This window comes from Populus trichocarpa, chromosome 7 (genome assembly GCF_000002775.5).
Source record: "Populus trichocarpa isolate Nisqually-1 chromosome 7, P.trichocarpa_v4.1, whole genome shotgun sequence".
Taxonomy (NCBI): Eukaryota; Viridiplantae; Streptophyta; class Magnoliopsida; order Malpighiales; family Salicaceae; genus Populus; species Populus trichocarpa.
In genome coordinates this window covers 1,387,920-1,404,320 of record NC_037291.2, presented here as the reverse complement: position 1 = coordinate 1,404,320, position 16,401 = coordinate 1,387,920, and the positions used below count along the sequence as shown (strand labels likewise).

Sequence of the window (16,401 nt, the reverse complement as noted above, 5' to 3'; positions counted from 1 at the left end):
CACTGGATTGTTGAAATATGAAGCATCATGCTGATTTTTACAATGCAAGAAGCAAGAGTCTAGAGACTACACATTCGGTGGAACAAAATTTTTGCAAGTTCTTTAAGGTCAATAAATATAGCACACAAGGGTCAAGTTTAGGAAATAAATGAATCGGCAAGAATTGTTTGCAAGCCTGGTTTTTGAATGACAGGTAGTGGTTGTTGTCTGGTTAAGTTCTTGAACAGAGATGACAGAGATCTACTGAAGGAAAGATGTGGAGACTGGAAAAGTTTGCAAGCAAGAAGTGTGACAAAAAAAAAAGATGATAAAAGAGTATGGGAGGATGGTTCTTGCCTTCTTGGCTCACATGGAAGGGTTTACTGTGGGGCCTAAAGGAATTGAGGAAGGAACCTCCAAGACAAAAGCAGCAAATTTGGCATCTTTTTGTATGCTATCTCATCAACCTTTTAGTTTCTTTACCATATCACCCCTACTCCACACTGACAATCACTGGTCAAACCCATCAATTCTTTACCAATTGGGATCTGCAAGTGACAACTGGGGTTGCAGGATCTCTAGTTATGTTAAATCTTTGAAAATCTCAAGTTTAGTTAGTATTTCATGATTAAAAGTATGTCATGCAATGAATCTTTATTTTTAGATAACAATATACCTTCTTTATTTCTACGTTCTATATCTTAGAACACTAATCGGAATCTGCATAAAGAGTGAATGAGGTACAAAAACTCAAGAACTATGTCTAAAACAATGCAAGAAGTATTTGAATATCAATTGTTAAGGTGAGGCGATGCTTGTTAAATCAATGAAATAAATATATTGCGTGATTTACAAGGGCAACAGAGAAACGAAAGAAAAAAAAAAATATGTCTTGTGGAATAATTGAATATTACAAACAAGATTTTAAGATACTGGAATAATAACCACCAAAGTACACTTAACTCTATGGTTCTTACTAGATTATGTTAACGCGTGCTAAGCAATCGCCAACAATGCTGTTCTGGTCTCTAATCTAAGTTAAAGAAAGGAGAAAAGTGCATAAAAGCCTCTTGGTTTTACTGTTTGACCGTATTTCCTTTTATATTGTCAGGTTTTTATTTATTTGTTTTCTTTAATTTTTACTTGCTGCTACTTTTTAGTAGCTCACAGCCACGCACTGATGATGACTCTTGACGCATGTGAACTGTAAGTGAAACAGCCAGCTGTATACACACATTGCATGTACAGTTTGTAGTTGGTGCTTGTGTGTGTGTCTCTCTCTATATATATAAACGGTTCTGCTAAAAGCTGAGTGTCTGAAACCTGTGAAATTGTGGTCTCTAAAGCAGTAATGGCTTCACAATAGACCAAGTAGACCACAACAATAGAAACCTTTCCCCTTCTCTTTTCTTTCTCTCTCTCTTTCTGCTTTCATTCTTTGGCTACTGAGGTGGATAGAGGAGGGAGGTGAAGGGAAACAAGAAAAATGGGAACTAACTCAGCTTACAAGTTGTGTAGTTTGGTATTTTTGGTTGTGTTTTTGGGATGTTCTGAGTTGATCCAGTGTAGTGTGACTTATGATAGAAAGGCAATCATGATTAATGGCCAAAGAAGAATTCTTTTCTCTGGTTCTATTCACTACCCAAGAAGCACTCCTGATGTAAGCTAATCCTTTTGATTTCTTCCTTTGTTTCGTAGTGTTCTTGTGTAATTTGCTTTGTGGTTTTGATGGGTGTCTAATTTCCTTGGAAAATGTTGGGTTGTGGTAGATGTGGGAAGATCTGATACAGAAGGCAAAAGATGGAGGGATTGATGTGATTGAGACATATGTGTTTTGGAATGTGCATGAGCCTACTCCTGGAAATGTACTTATCTTTTTACTCCTGGTTTTATTTCTGTGGTTTTTGCGTTGGTTTCTCTTGATTTATTTTCTTGCATTGTTTGGATGTGTGGGTTGTTACAGTACCACTTTGAAGGGAGATATGATATTGTGAGGTTCATGAAGACAATACAGAGAGCTGGCCTCTATGCCCATCTCCGCATTGGACCTTATGTTTGTGCAGAATGGAATTTTGGGTACTTACCACTTACTTCTTCTCTTTCTCTGGATCTAGCTGATTCTTCTCCCATTGTGGTTGCTCTGCAATTTGAAGGCTTTTCGGTTTCTTTTGTCCAATGTAGGTTGTAATTTGTGAATACAATTTTCTTTTTTGCTAAATTCACTAATGCGTTATATGCAGAGGGTTTCCTGTTTGGCTAAAGTATGTTCCAGGCATCAGCTTTAGAACAGACAACGAGCCTTTCAAGGTTTTTGTCTCCTCTTTTTTTATGTAGTTTGGGTACTGTGAATCAAGATTTATGGCAAGTAAAAGCAGAATTAGCGAACACTAAGCAAATCTTGTGCTCATATACTGTTGCAGAGGGCAATGCAAGGGTTCACTGAGAAGATTGTCGGATTAATGAAGGCTGAACATTTGTTTGAATCCCAGGGTGGCCCCATTATACTCTCACAGGTTTGTGTTCTTTGCCTCTTTGGCATTTTTTTACTTTTTTCATTTTTGGCTTCTTGTCTCATTTTTTGTTGCCAAATTATGCAACCACACGCTTCGATGTGTTGAAATGACAACAAATTGCTAATGATTTTATGGTTTAAAAAGAAAAAAAGGAAGAAATCTTGTAAAATGCTATATATTTTTTACTCTTCGACATGTATTGCATTGCACTGTTTCTTATCTTTTGTTTTTCATTTTCTGCTTCCCATGGCTCTGCAGATTGAGAATGAGTATGGCGTACAAAGTAAGTTATTTGGTGCTGCTGGTTATAATTATATGACATGGGCTGCAAATATGGCCATACAAACAGGAACTGGAGTTCCCTGGGTGATGTGCAAGGAAGATGATGCCCCGGATCCAGTGGTAAGTAGCCTTGCACTTACCTAACAGAAGATCTTGGTGTAGTTCTCATTTTATTCTCACTCTGAGTTGATACTCCTACAAAAAGTCACAAGTCCGCATTTTCCACCGACAGATAAACACATGCAATGGTTTTTACTGTGATTCGTTTGCTCCTAACAAACCTTACAAGCCGACAATTTGGACAGAGGCCTGGAGTGGATGGTATGCACATTGCTTCTTTTAGCTTTGCTATATCGGATTCACAATTTACAATGGATTGGCGTTTCACCTAATTTTCTTCCTCTCAATTATACCGTGAAGGTTCTCAGAGTTTGGTGGTACAATTCACCAGCGTCCTGTTCAAGATTTGGCATTTGCAGTTGCTAAATTCATACAGAAAGGAGGATCCTTCATTAATTACTACATGGTCATTTCCTTTTTCTTAAGCTACTCCAACTACATAGAATTACTGGATTGTAAATTCTGTTCTCGAGAGACTGATTTCCTATGTGTTCTGTGAAACAGTTCCATGGAGGGACCAACTTTGGTCGCAGTGCTGGAGGGCCTTTCATTACTACCAGCTATGACTACGATGCTCCAATAGATGAATATGGTAAGGATTTGAGTGATACGGTTACATTCAAAGGGTTGGGGACTCATTAACCCTTCATCCATACTCCACAACAATATAACTTGACTTGAAAAAAATCCGAGCTTTAGGAATAAAATTGTATCATGTTGATAGTCTTTAAGCACATTAGCTTCCATCATGGATTCTTAACCACTTTGACTTCGTAAATTTGATAGGTTTGATCAGGCAACCAAAGTATGGCCATCTAAAGGAGCTTCATAGATCCATTAAGATGTGCGAGCGAGCTTTAGTTTCAGTCGATCCCATTATCACTCAATTAGGAACCTATCAACAGGTTTCCTCCTCTTCTGAGACTCTTGCTCTGGAAGTCCTGTTATCGGGTACTGTGTATTGATTTCTGTCAATATTTGGTATTTGCAGGTTCATGTTTACTCTACAGAATCAGGCGACTGTGCAGCTTTTCTTGCAAACTATGATACAAAATCTGCTGCAAGAGTGTTGTTTAACAACATGCACTATAACTTGCCTCCTTGGTCCATCAGCATCCTTCCTGACTGCAGAAATGTGGTCTTTAATACTGCTAAGGTAAGGAATTTCCTCCTAATTTGTTATAAACAATTTCCAGGGGGACAATCTACCATCCCTCCTTCCAAAACAAAAAAAACATCTTCAGTTATATAGCATAAAGTAGGTGTGAGAAAACTAAATACGATGGTCTTTTTTTAGGTTGGAGTTCAAACATCTCAAATGGAAATGTTGCCAACAAATGGGATATTTTCATGGGAGAGTTACGATGAGGATATTTCTTCTCTGGATGACAGCTCAACATTCACAACTGCTGGTCTCTTGGAGCAGATAAATGTCACAAGGGATGCCAGTGATTATCTGTGGTACATGACTAGGTAAGACAGCTGGTTGTATCAAGTTCCTCTGCGATCCTCCAATATGTGCCCCCTAGTGACCTTAAGATGTAGACATTTCATAGTTGGATGTTATAATTAACCTTGCACTTTTCAACGTATTCCTACAGTGTTGATATTGGATCATCTGAATCCTTCCTGCATGGAGGGGAACTCCCAACTCTCATTATTCAATCAACAGGCCATGCTGTGCATATCTTTATTAATGGACAGCTTTCAGGTATGTGCATAAATTGCATCATTCACAGATTGTCTTTTAGCTGATTAGCGATTACTAAGTTAAATATGCATCATATAGGTTCTGCTTTTGGGACGAGAGAAAATAGGAGGTTTACTTATACTGGGAAGGTCAATCTGCGTCCTGGGACAAACAGAATTGCGTTACTGAGTGTTGCTGTTGGATTGCCGGTTAGTTTCACTGGTCCGCTTTTGTGTATATTTTAGTGTTTTAGTTCATACGGTGTTAAGACTAGGAGCGGGATATAAGTTCAAACAGCTGAAATTGGCTATTTGATGAACAGTTGCTGAAATTTAACAGAGCTGTTGGCAAATGCTTGTTTGAAGCTGGGATTCCTTTGCCCACTCACTATATTGCTCTCTTCTAAGGGAACATAAAAAATCAATCAACAAAATCTATTAAAGGCTTAGCCTATCATGAAACATGAGTGTTCTTTTTGTACTTTTTATTGAATTGCATAAGCCTATATGCTTTAGGTCAGCACATTCCTATCAATATGCACTACGCCAAGTTTTCAAGATTGTTACCTGGGATGTTGAAAACCCTGTGACTAAGATATTATTCATCTTTAATCTGGGTAGTGAATTAAGTTACTGATAATGTTTTTGTTTGTTGTCAATGAAGAATGTGGGTGGACACTATGAGTCCTGGAACACTGGTATCCTTGGTCCAGTTGCACTGCATGGACTTGACCAGGGAAAATGGGACTTGTCTTGGCAAAAATGGACCTACCAGGTTGAGTACTCCTGACTGCTTAGCACTCATCAATTTATTGTTAATTTAATGAACTATTCCCTCACTGCTTTCTGTACAACAGGTTGGTCTGAAAGGAGAAGCCATGAATCTTCTCTCTCCAGACAGTGTTACCTCTGTTGAGTGGATGCAATCATCTTTAGCTGCACAAAGACCTCAGCCATTGACATGGCATAAGGTATAAATATAAGGGGAGTGCAACTTAGGTTGCTGCAGAAAACGGGTCATTTGTTTGGAGAATTTGACTTATTCTATAAACTTTACAGGCATATTTCAATGCACCTGAAGGAGATGAGCCGTTGGCTTTGGACATGGAAGGTATGGGAAAGGGTCAAATATGGATTAATGGGCAAAGCATAGGAAGATACTGGACTGCATATGCTAGTGGTAATTGCAATGGATGCAGTTATGCTGGAACATTCCGTCCTACAAAATGTCAGCTTGGGTGTGGCCAGCCCACTCAAAGATGGTAAATTCTGCTTCAACTACGAAGACATGCTGAAATATTCATAGAACTCAAAAAACCTAAGCCCAACCCACCCCTCCCCCCCAAAAAAAATAATGAAAACAGCCTGTTTATTGTCTCTGACAAGCTTCATTTTCCAGGTACCATGTTCCTCGGTCTTGGTTGAAGCCAACCAATAATCTCTTGGTTGTTTTTGAGGAACTTGGAGGGGATCCTTCAAGAATTTCTCTTGTGAAGAGATCACTGGCCAGTGTTTGTGCTGAGGTCTCTGAATTCCACCCAACTATTAAGAACTGGCAAATTGAAAGCTATGGAAGAGCTGAAGAGTTCCACAGCCCCAAGGTTCACCTTCGGTGTAGTGTAGGCCAATCCATCACTTCCATAAAATTTGCAAGCTTTGGAACTCCTTTAGGAACTTGTGGAAGTTATCAGCAAGGAGCTTGCCATGCTTCTACCTCTTATGCCATCCTAGAGAAGGTATGTAACATTACTCTTGTTTTATAATCTCTAAGCATCCTTGCATAATTTTTTTCATCGTGTTCGTTTCTTTTTTCACAGAAATGTATAGGGAAGCAGAGATGCGCCGTTACCATATCCAACAGTAACTTTGGCCAAGATCCATGTCCAAATGTAATGAAGAAGTTGTCAGTCGAAGCTGTTTGTGCCCCTACCAATTGGAGGGGTTAATTACGTGAAGAACAAGGTCCCTTATTTATACTGCAACTAATAATTTAACAACACATTACCTGCAAGAAAAGCAAGGAAGAACAATAGTACGAGAGACAACGAGTACAGCAAAGGGTTGTTTAGTTGGATAGGTAAGATGCCGCAGTCTTTCAAACTGGGAGGCTGTGGCAAGGGTGTTTGTTGCTCAAGGCAAATTAGTGCTTAATTTAATTTGGTTTATGAACTACTGTAAATTAGTCAATCCTTAGATAGGTGAGTTTGAAAATTCCCAGGCTCTGCAATTTGAGGCCCATTGGTGAATTTCAAGCCCCAGTCCTCCTCCTTTTTAAGTGGATGAGGGCGGGGAGAAAGAAGTGTTTCTAGTGGTGTGATTTATCTTGTGTTTGTATTAAGCGGGGAAAAATCAAACCCCAGGTATGTTTTCATGTTGGGAGCGGATCCTAGTATGACCATTGTTTGTGTAGTTCCTCCTTGAATTTGAAAGAGCATTCTGCCAGCTCAATTTCATTTTACTCGGCCAGAATTTTATGCTACTCTATATACTTGGTTTCTTCAGGATGCTACTCTATACTTAGTTTCTTCTCGTTTCCATGTATCCATAGTCCAATGTCCTTTGGCTCACCTTCCCTGGGCATGACTTTGTGGTTGTAACATGAAAACCCTGGGCATCATTTGAGGACAGTGGGGTGTTCAAAACTCAGTCAAAGCAAAGCCAAGAAGTGGCAGGTGCAACCGTGTTTTCCCCGAACTCGGTCAAAACTCCGACTAGAAATGCTTGCAATCTCACCAGAGGCTAATGGATTCACCATTCCAAACACTTAACTATTCTCAATCACACCCCAGATAAACTCTCTCAATTTTAAGAGTTTCCTTTTCAGTACCAAGCACTATCAGGTGGCCTTTCAAGTCTCCAAAAACTCAACCGATAACATGAAATCCACGGAATCGGCAAGGAAAGAATAGGTACTTCTCACCCTATTGCCAAAAACATTCGGCAGTTCCTCACTCATGGACAGCCTCGTTCTTCAGAAACTACTAAAGGTCAAGTGCTACTGTGGAAAAATTGCAGCACAGAATGCAGGTTGAAGCAGAATAGAATATTTGATTTGTTGTTATGTAGCGAGTGATTTGTCGGCGTTTCTAGAGTTGGCCCGTAAGAATCTACCGTAAACGAAAAAAAAGGCTATTGCTTTGCCTACCCAACTCAAATTTCCTGTGCTCAAAAACAGTTCCATACTGTAGAAAGCTATTCTTCTTCCTTTAGCTTTCTCGTTTATTCTCTTTTTGGTTGGGGGATTAAAAATCAAAAGGGCATTAAGCATTTTAAGGAAACCTTGAGGACATTCTATCTACAATTGATTTCTAAGATCACATCTCCAGGAGCCAACTATAATGTGGCATCATACCCAACAACACCACTCATGAAGATGTTCCAAAGTCCTCCCCACATAAATTGGATCTCATGAATCTAATGAACTGCCAAAAAGAAATCCAGAAATAAATGTCCATGAATGAACTGCCAAAAAGATATCCAGAAATAAATGTCCATGGCAATGAGAGTTGAGCAGCTGCAGTTAAAAGCAACTGGGATAACTGTAAAAGATTATATTTCATAAAACAAGCATCGGTTGAACACATGGATTCATGCCATAGCAAAAACCATTGATAGTTCACCATTCAAGCAAAAGATAAAAACCAAGCTTCAGAATCCAGATTTCTAATAGCATATATCAAAAAACGATAAGCAAATTCATCAGCTTCAAGCAGAAGCAGTAGCAGCAGCAGGAGCTGTGTGCTTTGCTATAGCCTGCTGCAGTTCATCCTTCCTTGCTCCCACAACTTTGTCCACAATCTTCCCCTCTTTCAGGAACATGAAAGTTGGCATTGCCTCCACAGCCCAATCCTGAGCGACAGTCTGCAAAAAAAAATAAAAAATCACCCATCAAATCCTAACCTCACAACTTCAGCATCAGAAACTGAACACAATGATTTGTGTAAAATTACCTTCAATTCATCAACATCAACCTTAAGGAAGATAACATCGGGAAGTTTCCTAGCCAGCTCAGCCAGGAAAGGAGCAATGACACGGCACGGACCACACCATGAAGCAGCAAAATCAATCACCACCTGCATCAACCACAGAGCTAAATCTATGCAGTAGAAAAATAACCCAAATAGACATCTTGTTACTCTCTCTACAAAAGGACAAACTTGGCCAAAAAAGTTTGATAAGTTAATTATCAAAATACATTGTGAATTAAACAAGCCACTTTGTTTAAGGAAAACACAATAACGTCTGTCTCATAGAAACATAAACAAGCGCTTCTTTGTTTTATTCTTGACAGATAAAAATACTCATTCAAAGATTCCACTAGTAGAAAAACCAATCCAATCCCAGGAGACCCCACCAGCAACCAGTCATCATCCAAGATTAAGAGCCTTCAATGCTTTGGTCCGTAAAGTGTAAAGACAGCCAGTCCACTAGTGGAGCCCATCTTAGACAAATAGTTTTCCAAGGTTGCCGAAAATCAGAACCCAACAAAGAAAATCACATGTAACTATCAAACAAAACCACCAATCAAAAAACACAAAATCATTTTCAATTCAAAGGAAGTATATTTTTGCTCCAAAAAATAAACTTCATGATCTCTCAAAAGAGCTTGATTGTCCTCGCCCTAGCTACGTCGATTACAGCCCTTTTCCTTATGTAAAAGAAAACAAATGTAAACCCCAGTAAGAGATCAAAGCCGAATTACCAAATCACAAACAATGAAACAATCAAATCCAGTCTAAGCACAAACTGTAAACATAGTATAAACAGAGGCCAAAACAGAGCAAATCTATGTTATATCATATCAAAATCCCAACAAAGAAACACGCAAAAAAAAAAAACCAGTAACATAAATTACAAGCAAGATAATCAAAATCACATCACAAATCAACCCCCAGTTACCAAATCACAAACAATGAAACAATCAAATTCAGTCTAAGCAAAAACTGTAAACATAGTATAAACAGAGGCCAAAACAGAGCAAATCTATGTTATATCATATCAGAACCTACAAAATCCCAACAAAAAAACACACAAGAAAAAACCCAGTAACATAAATTACAAGCAAGATAATCAAAATCACATCACAAATCAACCCCCTAAAATACAAAAAAGAACGCAAAAAACAATACCAGCTTCTTAGATTCATTTCCTCTCTGCAACTGCTCGTCCCACGCCTCAACAGTGTGGCACCCGATCACTTGTCCATCTTCAGCTGCCATTTCTCGAACTCTCTACAGACTTTCAAAGGAAACAGACGCGGAGGTTATTATCACAGAAGAAAGATACGCTTTCTTTGCCTTAGTTCTGCCTCTTTTTCTTACGTTGCTATAAATACACAGAAGCGGTTGAAAAGAGGGCTTCATTTTAGTTATATTACATGTTTGCCATTTTTGATAAGGATTAAGAGAAATTCATGCAACGTGGAGAGAACTCACAAAGATTTGAGGGTGTTTAAGAGGATTTGTTTTGTTTTTAATTAATTTGTGGCCGTTGAATATTTAAATTACGAAAATAAATCTAATTGGACGGCTAATAGGGGTTTGATTTAATGTTTCTGACGTCATACGTAATCTTGGTTGGTGTTAAATGCCAATTGATTAATTCTTTCGGATTATATTTTTTTTTCTTAATCATACATTCTGTTTATTTACTTTCCAATTAAATTCAATTTTGGCTGGTTTGATTTGTTATTGATGCATGTTGGTAATACAGTGTAAAATATGTTTTGTAAAAATATTTTTAATTAAAAAGTATTTATTAATGTATTTAAAAAATAATAATTCTAAAAACATTTTAGAAAATGGGTCGAACCTAAAAAATTAAACACCGAAGGTCTATTATTTACGATTTTCTTAAGAATTTTTATTTATTTATTAATATGAATGTCCGGGTCAGCTTGTGCGTAACTTAACTAATTCTATAAGTCCTGAAATTAACGATCATGTAAATCTCCAGTAGCTATTATATTAGCAACTACATAACTCGAACTTGAAACTATAAATTTTCTTGCTTATTTGGGAGGTAGAGTAGAGAATAAAAGGGAATCTGTTTTTGGGATGATATCGGTAATAAAATAAAAAACAAAGAAAGGAAGTCAAATGATACTGGTAATAAAATAAAGAGAGAGTCCAATGATTTGGTAATAAAATAAAATAAAAAACAAGGGGAGAAAGTCAAATAGATTGATTATATATTTAAATATAGTATTTGGTTGCTATTTTAAAAAAGATACGATTAAGACAATGAGATGATACATATATGTTTTCACACTTTTGAAAATAAACAATTTTTCTTGACCATCTTAAGGAATTAAGTTACTTGTCTTTATGAAATCACTAAGATAACGTGCAAGGTGTGTGGTATTTGTTTCTTTTTTAAAAAAAGCTAACTTATCACACGATCTAAGTGTATAGGCTAAGTAAAAAATAATAAATGAGAAAAATCTGCCCACACAAGACTGATTAATATTGTTGGACCAACGATAATTTTGTGAGCATTTTCCTTTCTTTTTCAATAGGTAGGAGAGACGAGAGAACAGGAGCACGTAATCTGTTTGTTTTTATGTTTTAAAAGTGTTTTTAAAAAATATTAAATTTTTTTTGGTGTTTTTTGGATCATTTTAATGCGCTGATGTCAAAAATAATTTTTTAAAAATAAAAAAAATATATTATTTTGATATATTTTCGAGTGAAAAACACTTTAAAAAACAACCGTAACCACACTTCCAAACGCGCTAACATTAATTGCTTTTAAAGATATTTTTTTTATTTTAAAAATATTTGAATTTTTTTCCATTAGGGCCTTAAAAAAATTACGAAAAAGTTTATTTGTTATTGTGATAATAATTATTTTTAAAATATATTTTGCTTGAAAATATTTTAAAATATTTTTTTATTTTTAAAATTTTATTTTTAACATTACCACATCAAAATAATCTAAAATCAATAAAAAAATTAATAAAAAAAATTAATTTTTTTCAATTTTTTTTTAAATCTATAAATAAATAAACAGTATCTCAGCAAAATGCTTTGCCAGTAAAGACAATGCTATTCATTGTAATAGGTAGGTGGGATCCATATTTATGTCCTTCGTCATAAATTTCTCGTGAATTTTACCTTGTAAAGATTGTGATACGTGATTCTCTCACATTATTCACGTGCTGGTTCTTGTCCATTTCAAGAAATCGCACCTAAAAATTATTCAGTAATTTAGGTTACTCTAAAGATGAAGAAAATTAAGATGGAGAAGATATGTTCCCTATCCAAGAACATATTTCTCAGATTTATCTTCTTTCCCACAACATCCAAGCACCTTGTGTTCTTGTTCTAGGACACCATCTAAGGTCTTCTTTGCACTAATATAACAAATGTAACCATGATATTTCCATCACAAATTTCTCTAATTTTTTTTTTTTTTAGTTTAACGTGGGTGTCCGGGCCAGCTTGCGCACACCTCGACTAATCCTACGGGCCCTGAAGTTAACGACCATGTAAACCTCCAGTGGCCATCATATGAGCAACCACAAGGCTTGAACCTGAGACCACAGAGGGAACAAACCTCTTGGTCCCAAACCCTTACCATTGGACCACCAATGGTTACAAATTTCTCTAATTGGCCTCACGAGTGAGTAGTGACCCATGACAGAAAGGTTGATTGATATGGTGGACCAAACTTGGTCCTTGAAACCTCAGCAACCTAGGAAAGGCAACCAAGACAAGGACAGTGTAACACCTGACAAGTTAACATCTACCTGCTGATAACATTTTTGTGTTTCTTTTTTTTTTTACATCTTTTGCTTTTAATTGGCCTAACATGTTCTCTGCATCTACTTTCAGCTCTTTCAACAACAGAATATAACACGGTAGTGCTATGCATATGAAGCAATTTCGAAAGCTCATGCTAAAAAGCTGATGGAAGAGAAATACATCCCCCCCTACTATGAAACTATGTTGATACAAGAGGTGTGGTCGCTCCATGTCTGAAGCACACAAAATAAGAAAGTGGACTAGCTATCATGAAGAGAAGGGGGTATGTTTAAAGTTTATCATCAAATACAAAATAAGAATTTTGAATATCCATCAAGTTAGCTTGTCAGTTCAACAAATCCAGAGCGACCTAGACAAGCAATCATTCACTAGCTATCAAGAAGAGAAGGGGTATGTTAAAGCTTGTCATCAAACACAAAATAAGAATTTTGATTAGCCATCAAGTTGACTTTGTCAGTTCAACAAATCCAGAGTGACCAAGACAAGCAATCACTTGTTGATTCACTACACATGAAAGCAGTAGAGTCTTGTTTTCTAGACAAAGGAAAAGAAGATCCGTGACTACCAAGAGTGAAAATAGTACCAAAGAAGCATTGAACTATCAAAACCTTCAATCCATCTGCTGAGTTTCATATAATATTTTCACAATTTCAATTACGTATACACATTAATTAACTCAAGTTTGCTGAACTAGGGTTCTAATACACGAAGAAGATCAAATAACAAAAAAATAAAATAAAATCTACAACTGGATCAAATCCTTGAAACAATAGGTACCAAGAAGAAACCAACCAACAAGAAGGAAAGTAAAGAAGGCCAAAAATGTTAGAAAGGTCATACCACCAAATATGAGCCCAAAACCACATACAACAACAAATGGCAAGAAAGATCGCACCATAGCTCCAGTACTCACCCAACGACCCTTGAGGAAAATCAAAGTAGCAAGGTTCACCACATTCCACCCACCAGAATGAAACCCCAATCGGTTCAAATTGTTGGCAACAAATGAGTGGCAATTGCAAGTGAACAGGCTGTAGGAGTGATGTTGGAATTCCTGTGTGCCCTTTCGTATAGCATCATCCCACGCCAACGCATCTGTACCAGGTTCATCCTCGTATTGATCCCCATTGTTGAATACAGTAGGAAGGAGAGACATGGAACAGTCCTGCCAAAATTTCCCACAACGATTATTAACTACATAAAAGAGCTAAAAAAACCAAGTAATCATCCACTTAAACACACACAACTCACATTTTTGTACAATATATCCTCCAGCTTAAATTAATCAGAGCTAAAAACAACAAATTAATGCAAGTAAGTGGTCAATAAACACAGAATTATACCTTATCTTTGTTGATCTGGATGTAGCGAGCAACAGCTCCGAAGGTGAAATTATCAACGCAAACAAAATTAGGGCCAGCGAAATCCAGAATAACTCCATCCTCTCTACAGATACCAACATGGCCAATGAAGGGAATCAACCATGATATGACAGGAAGCGGTGTCCACACAATGCAATGCGGAAACCGAGCTTTTCTAGGATCAATCTTCTGCAGCTGCTGCTTACTCTCTCCAAAATCTTCATCATCAAAAATCATTTTCATCTCATTCCCCTTGCCCACGTTCTCTCCCATCGCCTGCAAAAAAAAACAATCGATCTGATTTGGTGAAGTAGAAACCCTAGCTAAAATTAAAATTACTTTGCATAAGCCAGAACAACATCAACTAAATTAACTATATGAGATTAGATCTTGACCTGGAAAACACAAATCACTGATTGAATTAACAGATCTGATTTTGTAAAAAAAAAAGCAAGGGAAATTAAGAAATGCGTATGTTGTAAATGGAGAGAGATTTGGGAGGATACAAATGCTTACCCTTTGTAGATAGAAAGCGAGAGAGAGATCCAATCAGAGAGAGACAGAGCAACGGTTTAATATTTTTTTTTCTTTTTTTGCTGGTTTAATAGTTATAAAAGACGGGTTGACCCTGTCTAAGATCCGGGCTTTGGATTGAACAGATTAACTCACAGATCGGATCAGCACTAGTTATTTCTTTTCTAAACAAATGAAAATGGAAGTGTTTTGGTAAAAAAAAAAAAAATTTAATTTAAACTTAATTTAAAATTTAATTTAAAACTCAACCTAAACTAAGTTTTCAGTTGATGAACGAATTGACCGATAAAACTAAGATGAGTTATATAATACTAGTTTAAATTGAAAGAGAAGGCTCCTATTTGGGATTCCCCTCTAAATATAAATTAGTTAAAATTCAGATTTTATTTATTTAAATTAATTATTTAATTTTTAAAAATACTTTAAAAAATAATTACTATCGGCCACCAAACAATACTAAATAATCCACAAATCATAATCATAACTGCCACTCTATCTCTTTCGTAGGGGAAAAAAAAACAGAGAGAGAAGACATTCTATATATTAAACATATGGGGTCATTGGCAAGTATCAGTAATGTTAATTTCTATCTCCATTTACTTGCGGCATATGATGATACTTACAACATGGGACTTCTTTTTCTGCAGGTGATTTGAGACAAACATTTGTTTCTGATAGCACATTGGAGCATTACAGGTCCAATCCGAAAGGGATCTTTCTTTCTTATGCAGACTATTATCCATTCCATGACAATTTGAGGTGGGATTCATGGGGTCGCTATGTTGGAAAGAGCACTGCATATCAGCCATGGATTTGGACTGCTGGCCATCAAGAACTTGTTTTTTCTCTAGAGATCGTAAGACCATCTTAAATTCAGTGGCTTGCCATTCAATAACTAGACATGACATACTTAGTTCGCGAAACTAATTCATTATACCAGCTCAAAACTAATCTTGGTTTCGAGTTTTAATTGTGACAACGATGGCCTTAAATTCACATTTTTTTGCAGGGTGAAGATACAGGGCATCGCAAAGCACATCTCCGCTTTGGTATTCCATCAAGAGCGCATCTGCCTTCATTATTGTCCTTTCTTCTTACTTAGCATATGGCATAAGACCCCTCTGAATGTCATTGTATTCTTGATCTGATAATTTTTTAGCCTTCCATCTCTGCAGAAACAAAATGAGGTTGTGTGTTGTAAATACACACCACAGTACAATTGGCTTGAACAAGAATTCCCTAAGATTAATCGAGCTGAGACTCCATCGCTGATTGTTCTTCTTCACTCTCCAGGGCACAAACAGCAATAACTATCACTACATGGAAGGAGAAAGCATGAGGGTGGCGGTTTGAGCCCGTTAGAGTGAATCAAGGATATCTTGAATAGTTTCCTTTCCTGTGTATAGAAATTAATGTCAATAGTTTCCTTTGTTGTTTAGTCAATTATTTCCTCTTTAGAAGTTTCTTTTGAGGGGAAATAATATATTATTAGACAAGACTTTACCCTAATTTACTTGTTAAAATGGTTTGTCGAAAACATGGTCGATCTTGTTTTCGGTGCTCTAACCTTAATTTTTTTGATATCCTGTTCGGCACAATATAACAGATGGACTAAGCACACCAGTTAAGGATTCTTCAGCACCAGTATACATAACTATTGGAGATGCTGGAAACAATTGATGTTAAAATCACGAGTTAATTTTTTAAATTTTATAATTTTACGAGTTAATATGTATTTAACATATTAAATTAGACTAAAAACTCGAAATCAGTAAAATCAGACTTAACTTGTGCAAAATCGGTAAACTCGATCCAGTTTTACTAAATTTGTGATATGAATCAAGTCAGGTCCAAATTTGACCTTAAAATGTCTGCTAACTAGTTTTGCGAGATTAAATATATCTTTCAAATTGTATATTGGATAAAATTAAAATTTTACAGGAAAATATTAAATACATAAAAATATATTGTGGTAAATTTTTAGGTCAAATGGAGTTAGGAAACATAATATTTCAGAGGGTCAAAGTTAATAAACTAATATTGTTAAATATGTCAAACAAGACATTCGTGTACTGTTTGAGACATATCTAGAGCTACTGGTGAAATTTTGTTTCGATTAAAGTTGGGATAGAAACTAAATATCTAAAACTTTTCAAC

General features: G+C 36.4%; 3 protein-coding genes and 1 pseudogene across 4 annotated transcripts; 2 read left to right on the top strand and 2 right to left on the bottom strand.

The window, feature by feature from the left end:
• Positions 1–1,279: 1,279 nt before the first annotated feature.
• LOC7480151 (beta-galactosidase 3) lies at positions 1,280–7,041 on the top strand. Its single transcript, XM_002310243.4, has 19 exons — positions 1,280–1,639; positions 1,749–1,844; positions 1,943–2,055; positions 2,220–2,286; positions 2,400–2,492; positions 2,751–2,894; positions 3,007–3,095; positions 3,195–3,300; positions 3,399–3,486; positions 3,681–3,799; positions 3,886–4,050; positions 4,192–4,367; positions 4,496–4,605; positions 4,684–4,793; positions 5,248–5,358; positions 5,441–5,554; positions 5,643–5,845; positions 5,983–6,319; positions 6,401–7,041. The coding sequence occupies exons 1-19, from the start codon at positions 1,466–1,468 to the stop codon at positions 6,527–6,529; spliced, it is 2,544 nt and encodes an 847-aa protein (XP_002310279.4). The 5' UTR covers positions 1,280–1,465; the 3' UTR covers positions 6,530–7,041.
• A 1,048-nt stretch (positions 7,042–8,089) lies between these two features.
• On the bottom strand, positions 8,090–9,898 carry LOC7495515 (thioredoxin H-type). Its single transcript, XM_002310794.4, has 3 exons — positions 9,713–9,898; positions 8,534–8,656; positions 8,090–8,444 (listed from the first exon to the last, which is right to left on the bottom strand). Exons 1-3 carry the CDS (start codon positions 9,800–9,802, stop codon positions 8,289–8,291), a joined length of 369 nt encoding a protein of 122 aa, XP_002310830.2. The 5' UTR covers positions 9,803–9,898; the 3' UTR covers positions 8,090–8,288.
• A 3,044-nt stretch (positions 9,899–12,942) lies between these two features.
• LOC7480152 (protein RTE1-HOMOLOG) lies at positions 12,943–14,392 on the bottom strand. Of its 2 annotated transcripts, none has more exons than XM_002310795.4 (3): positions 14,227–14,392; positions 13,693–13,986; positions 12,943–13,514 (listed from the first exon to the last, which is right to left on the bottom strand). In XM_002310795.4, exons 2-3 carry the CDS (start codon positions 13,981–13,983, stop codon positions 13,092–13,094), a joined length of 714 nt encoding a protein of 237 aa, XP_002310831.1. In that variant the 5' UTR covers positions 13,984–13,986; positions 14,227–14,392; the 3' UTR covers positions 12,943–13,091. The 2 variants fall into 2 exon arrangements, with proteins under 2 accessions (XP_002310831.1, XP_024460799.1); XM_024605031.2 differs by having other exon boundaries at positions 14,106–14,232.
• A 402-nt stretch (positions 14,393–14,794) lies between these two features.
• LOC18101225 (purple acid phosphatase-like) lies at positions 14,795–15,782 on the top strand (annotated as a pseudogene).
• The last annotated feature ends 619 nt before the right edge of the window (positions 15,783–16,401 follow it).

What these genes read in the sequence shown, in the direction of transcription:
- LOC7480151 (XM_002310243.4), top strand. Translation starts at nt 1,466, where the DNA reads ATGGGAACTAACTCAGCTTACAAGTTGTGTAGTTTGGTATTTTTGGTT. An exon ending in CAGACAACGAGCCTTTCAAG is followed by an intron (nt 2,287 to 2,399) that starts GTTTTTGTCTCC and finishes ATACTGTTGCAG; the next exon opens with AGGGCAATGCAAGGGTTCAC. An exon ending in ACAGAGGCCTGGAGTGGATG is followed by an intron (nt 3,096 to 3,194) that starts GTATGCACATTG and finishes TATACCGTGAAG; the next exon opens with GTTCTCAGAGTTTGGTGGTA.
- LOC7495515 (XM_002310794.4), bottom strand. Translation starts at nt 9,802, where the DNA reads ATGGCAGCTGAAGATGGACAAGTGATCGGGTGCCACACTGTTGAGGCG. An exon ending in GAAATGAATCTAAGAAGCTG is followed by an intron (nt 8,657 to 9,712) that starts GTATTGTTTTTT and finishes TGGTTGATGCAG; the next exon opens with GTGGTGATTGATTTTGCTGC. An exon ending in TTGATGTTGATGAATTGAAG is followed by an intron (nt 8,445 to 8,533) that starts GTAATTTTACAC and finishes TTTTTTTTGCAG; the next exon opens with ACTGTCGCTCAGGATTGGGC.
- LOC7480152 (XM_002310795.4), bottom strand. Translation starts at nt 13,983, where the DNA reads ATGGGAGAGAACGTGGGCAAGGGGAATGAGATGAAAATGATTTTTGAT. An exon ending in TCCAGATCAACAAAGATAAG is followed by an intron (nt 13,515 to 13,692) that starts GTATAATTCTGT and finishes AAATTTTGGCAG; the next exon opens with GACTGTTCCATGTCTCTCCT.